A 5,288-nucleotide genomic window follows, 5' to 3' on the forward strand; every position below is an offset into this window, starting at 1 on the left:
ATTTAGGATAAAATTTGAATCAAATAGCAACATATTCGTAGTAACCAACATTTATTTTGTTAACATTTTCACAACTCATATTATACAGGGTGACAGATTGAATGAGACAAATATTTAAAGAGGCGAATGTGTAGCTGATACCCATACCGAATAAGTAAAAAAAAGACTACATTATTTTTAAATATTGTTTTCTAAGGAAAATATTGCCTCTAACATTTTGTAATACTCTGCGCAAGATCGAACATGCAGCGAGTGCCCGTTACCCTTACCAGCCTCTGCGCATGCTTTGAATGAAGAGAGAATAAAATTATTTTAATGGGGAGTTGAATTTCCTACCGCTCAGCTTTTCCATTTCAAACCCTAGTAGTGGTAGCCCTAATAAAGAGTGTGCTAGTATAAAATGGCACCCAATTTTTTTTTTCTTATGTTTAGGGGCGATTCTTTTTCATATTCGAATTAGATATCAGGTATTCGTTGGCCTCTTTAAATATTTACCTTGTCCTACCTGTCGCCCTGTATACAATATCTTTGTTGGTTAAAATATTTTTTAAATTAGGGATAAGACAATGTGTGCTTAAAATGAAGAAATTGCGAGTTCGAAACTTAAAAATTTATTTATATTACCAAAAACGGGAAACGATAACAAATTATATTATGTACTCTTGTACTGGTCAACTGATCAGTTAGTTTGTGCAACACTTAAAGTTTTGTGTCTAACTTATTTGAGTATGTGTTGTATGTTTTCAGGCCCGGCTTCATCATTTTTCTTTTTTCTTTCACCAAGTCATAGTACAACTGTAAATATTGGTAATATAGACAGGTAATTTATTCACTAATCGCATCTGGCTTAACAGAAAATGTGGCTAAAGATTTGTTAGTCCAGACTTCTTCATGATACTTAATTTTTTCTTCAAGCCATGCCTTAAATGTGTAGGAGGGAACTATATCAGCAATTCTTTTACTGTACGTATCGTTAGAAAACATTTGTTTGGTGCATTCTTCTTGACCTTTATTCACTATACCGACCAATTCATTGTCTAATATTACTGGACCTCCAGTATCTCTGAAACACGTTGGAACTTTCGTATCCATACAGTCAAAGTAGCCCGTTAAGCCCTCTAAATCTTCAACTGGTTGCTTTAGTTCCATGCCGATGTATTGCAGCACTTTCGGTTTGCCAGTGTCGGCGTTAAGACCGTAACCAACAGCTTCCAAACCTTTAATGTCGTACACAGTTTTATAGGTACAATTACTGATACGGATATTCGAACAAATGGTACCGTTATAATATTCAGTGTATATAAGACCAATATCTAATTGTGATCTAAAGCCGATGAAACAAGGAAACATTTCTGTTCTGTTGATTTGTAACTTAACAGTAGTATCATCAAATTTATCACTGGTTGCATTTAAGAGCACATACTTCCTATATGAGTTAGCGCAAGTTGAAGTTGTTAGAATCAATCCTTTTGAGACTACGACCCCAGAGCATAAGTACTCATCTTGGTGTGATATTACGGCTGCCATAAAGGGGAACTGTGTATACGTGGCAGTCCTTATTTCATGTAATTGGTTACTTCGCATCTTTACACAGCTCGGATTAGAATTATCATCTTTTGTAGGCAAATCGATTTCTTCATCCTCAGGTTCGTCGTTGATATCAACGATGTCATCTCTACCTTCATCGATTTCACCGGTGCTGACACTTACGATACTAAACAAAATCACCACGAAAAGAAAATCTGCTTTATTTTTCATTGTAAATAATAAATTAACTAAATTTTTTTTGTGCCAGAAGGAATTAAAACACTATAATTTTTTTTAACGTTATCGGCTACTATTACATAATACTCTCATCTATGACTACTATTGTTTTATTCTTTTTTGTATATTTCAATTTATTTGTATGTGTCACGTCAAACTTCTAAGTGGCCAATAAATTCATGTGTCCATTATTGAGACTTTTTCTTTCAGAAATAGAAGAACAAGGGTTCAAAGTCTATTGCCATTGACTTACAATTACATGGACGTCGGGTCCGTGCTAAAAAGTGTCCGAACTTATAGGGCGTTAAAATCGTATACAGAGCGTCATTCACGCTTTAGTCTTCGTTTGTTCGACAGACAGCGAAGCAAGCAAAATTAGACAGAACTGCGATGGCATTACAATTTAAACTCAACGTTTTAGCTTTTTCATATTCCTTTACATGTCACTACGTTTAAATAACTAAAAATAGTCAACCGACTTGGGACATTTTTTTCGTGGTTTTTGTATTAGACCCGTCGTCCATTTATTTGTAAGTCGATGTCTATTGCTCATAGATGCAATCAACATATACGGGGATTTATTTGAGCCATCAGTCCATCCAGTCATGTCATCTTCATATCATTACTAAATTATTTTGCATCACTCACATAATCCCATATTTGGTTTTTTTTTTAGAATTAGAAATACTGTAAACGAAGCACCAGTGATCGTAAACAATTTTCTTCAGACAAGAAACTAAAGTAAATAAACGATTTTTTTTTTATATCTTCTCCCCCATTTATTTGGGTAGGCTCCACAATACAGCCTCTTCATATATTAGTATCTTTCCTTGTTTTAACAGAAAAGGCGAGAAGCGACAGTTCTCATAATAATATATTTTATTATTATTTACAAATGTCACTATACCTTGTTATTACCCTATAAACATTTTTCGTTCAATGTTTAAAATCTCTGTTTCTTGAAGTTTTTTAGAGCGTAAATCTTCGGAATATATTGAAATTTGTGAAGATAAAAGGTTTATATTTAAACTTTGGTGAATATAAAATGGTGAAATGGTGGTAAAACCACAAAAAGCGTAACAATTATATAAATGTAGTAAATACGTTTAAGAATTTTATTTCACGGTATTTATTAAATTGCTTTGATTACAATGAAAGGACACCTTATTGAGCTGAAATTTCCTTCTGTCAAAAAAAAATGCTAAAAAACGAAGTATAGGTAACGATCGTATTTTATATCATCTGTGAGTATAGATATGTGTTTAAAAAATAAGGTACCTAAGCTTTTTATTTCAAAAAAATGGTTTTACGTTATCAGAATAAATACATCAAGCCTATAGTCTTTCTTACGTATATGTATAACAGATCATTGCATCAAGCCAAGTCTTCAATAATTTCTAATTGTTTTAAAATGCTGTATTTAAAATATATTTCATTAGAAGGTGTTTTCTTAAAATATGGCAAGTAACGGCTACTGACTTTTTAGTGAAACTTTTTTAAACAATCTCTTTATTTTCACTGCGAATGGTAACACTTTGTCATGTAACTTCTTTTTGATATCTCAGAAGTTTTGTTGATTAAAACTACAATTAAATATAGAGTGAAATTATTTATTTTACATTATATTATATGTAAACAGACTAACATTAAAGATAATTGTAACATTTTTATAATAATAAAACCGACCTCAAAAGTTCGTGGAATTACATATATTTGCAAAGTTTTATTGCCATCGGTTACCGGAAATTGCGCGAAAGCGGATTCCTCTCTTGATTTGCCACCCTTAGAAGTGGGATATTTTCTTCAAATTTAAATAAGACCAATACTGTCGTACACTCTTTGCAACAAAAAAAGAATCATCAAAGTCGGTTCACAAATGCCACTTACGCAGTTATCCCGTAACGTACAAAAAAAACAAAAATGGACATGTCAAATGGACAACCTCCTCCTTTTTTGAAGTCGGTTAAAAAGATTTTTTTTTATTAATCAAACAAACGAATGTTTACGGCGCGGGGAGAGGATTAATCTAATGACAAAAGAAAACTTATAGACAAACGTAGCACTTGTTCAAAGTCAAGTAATTATTGTTTCGTAGGCATTGACTTACAATTATACAATGTTCGTAGGTAAGTAAATTACATTTCGTTAAAGTCTACTGCTCATTCGTAAGGCAAATTCCCCTGAAAAAAATGAGCATGATACTCCACGGGTTGCTCTAACATTACATCATCGCTTAAATGCTGAACCGCCGCATCACAAAAAATTTCAAAAATGTGTTTAAAAACGGTGAAACTTTAACACTACACGAAGACACCTAGCGATTTGATATTATAAACAACGGAATTACGCAAATGCCTGTTTGGCATTCTGCATTTTCGTGGCTAACTTTTGAGCTAAACAGTCCTTTTATGAGTTGTGTCTGTGTTTACAAATTTGTAGAGCCTTAAAATACGCATCTTTAGTGTATAAATACATGGATATTTAAAAATAAAACATATTAAAATGAGGTTGAAAACTTTAATCGCCTCTTCTGTAAAAAAGTGAACCTTTGACATGCGGCCGTTTAGCATTTAAGCGACGATATAATATTTATTTTTCAACAATATAGACCGACACAACCTGCAACAACTAAACTAATATATAAAAATTTTATTCCACTATAGTTTTAAACCTCTAAATATTAATTTCTTTACACTTTATCTCTCAAAAAAATTCTAGGTCCCAGGCAGTGGAATCCAGCCCAATGAACTTATATCTGTATACTAGCGCTGTGGCCAGATCAAGGCGATATTTATAACGAGCACAAAACTAAACTTCTATTTCTTATCATACTGAGTATACGGGCAAACGAATTTGCATTTTCAATTTAAATAATTCCGTACTGTGCTGGAACCAAGGAAGTTTAAATTCTGGTAAAATTTTCATAATTTTTTATGTATGCAAAAACAAAATTTCTACTCGCACTGAGAGAAAAAAGAGGTTATTTTCGGCCACGGATAGTCAGTCCAGAATCAATCAATCAACCAAATCAAGAATTTGACCTAATCGTTCAATTTGTTTAGTAAAACGTTAAAAAACAAATACATGATTCAATCAAATTCTTAAAGGAAATTCTCAAATCAGTCAAGCGTCTCTTTCCGACGTTTATTGTTATTCACATTCACTTGAATCTATGAAATCTTTGAGTGTCAAATTCGCAGAGTGATATCAGATTTAAAGATAAGTCTCATCGCGGGTGATCATGGCCTCGATCGTGAGCTACAATGCCATTCTGAATCAAGGGCAAAGCTGTAAAGTATAAAGCAGGTATCAATGTAGAGATTGTTATACTTATAATAGTAGTTTATGTGACTGTTACATAACGAAAGGCATGAAAAGACGAGTGAGGGTTTATGAAACGAGCCGACAAGCGAGGTCATAAAAACATCACACAAGATTTTTTAATGCCTAGTTATGTACAGTTACATACACTGCTTTATCTACACACATATTATACCCAAGCAGCACACCCACACCTTAATATA

The 5,288-nt window shown here is 32.9% G+C and overlaps 1 protein-coding gene across 1 annotated transcript; it reads right to left on the reverse strand.

Moving 5' to 3' along the window:
* Positions 1-825: 825 nt before the first annotated feature.
* Positions 826-1,758, reverse strand: LOC113229922. The gene has a single exon (XM_026463616.1). The coding sequence runs from the start codon at positions 1,756-1,758 to the stop codon at positions 826-828; it is 933 nt and encodes a 310-aa protein (XP_026319401.1).
* Positions 1,759-5,288: the final 3,530 nt, after the last annotated feature.

The sequence above is a fragment of the Hyposmocoma kahamanoa genome, unplaced genomic scaffold (assembly GCF_003589595.1).
Source record: "Hyposmocoma kahamanoa isolate Upper Pololo Valley unplaced genomic scaffold, ASM358959v1 63, whole genome shotgun sequence".
In the NCBI taxonomy this organism is placed as follows: Eukaryota; Metazoa; Arthropoda; class Insecta; order Lepidoptera; family Cosmopterigidae; genus Hyposmocoma; species Hyposmocoma kahamanoa.

Excerpts from the sequence above, each read along its gene's own strand:
- LOC113229922 (XM_026463616.1), bottom strand. The coding sequence starts at position 1,758 with ATGAAAAATAAAGCAGATTTTCTTTTCGTGGTGATTTTGTTTAGTATC.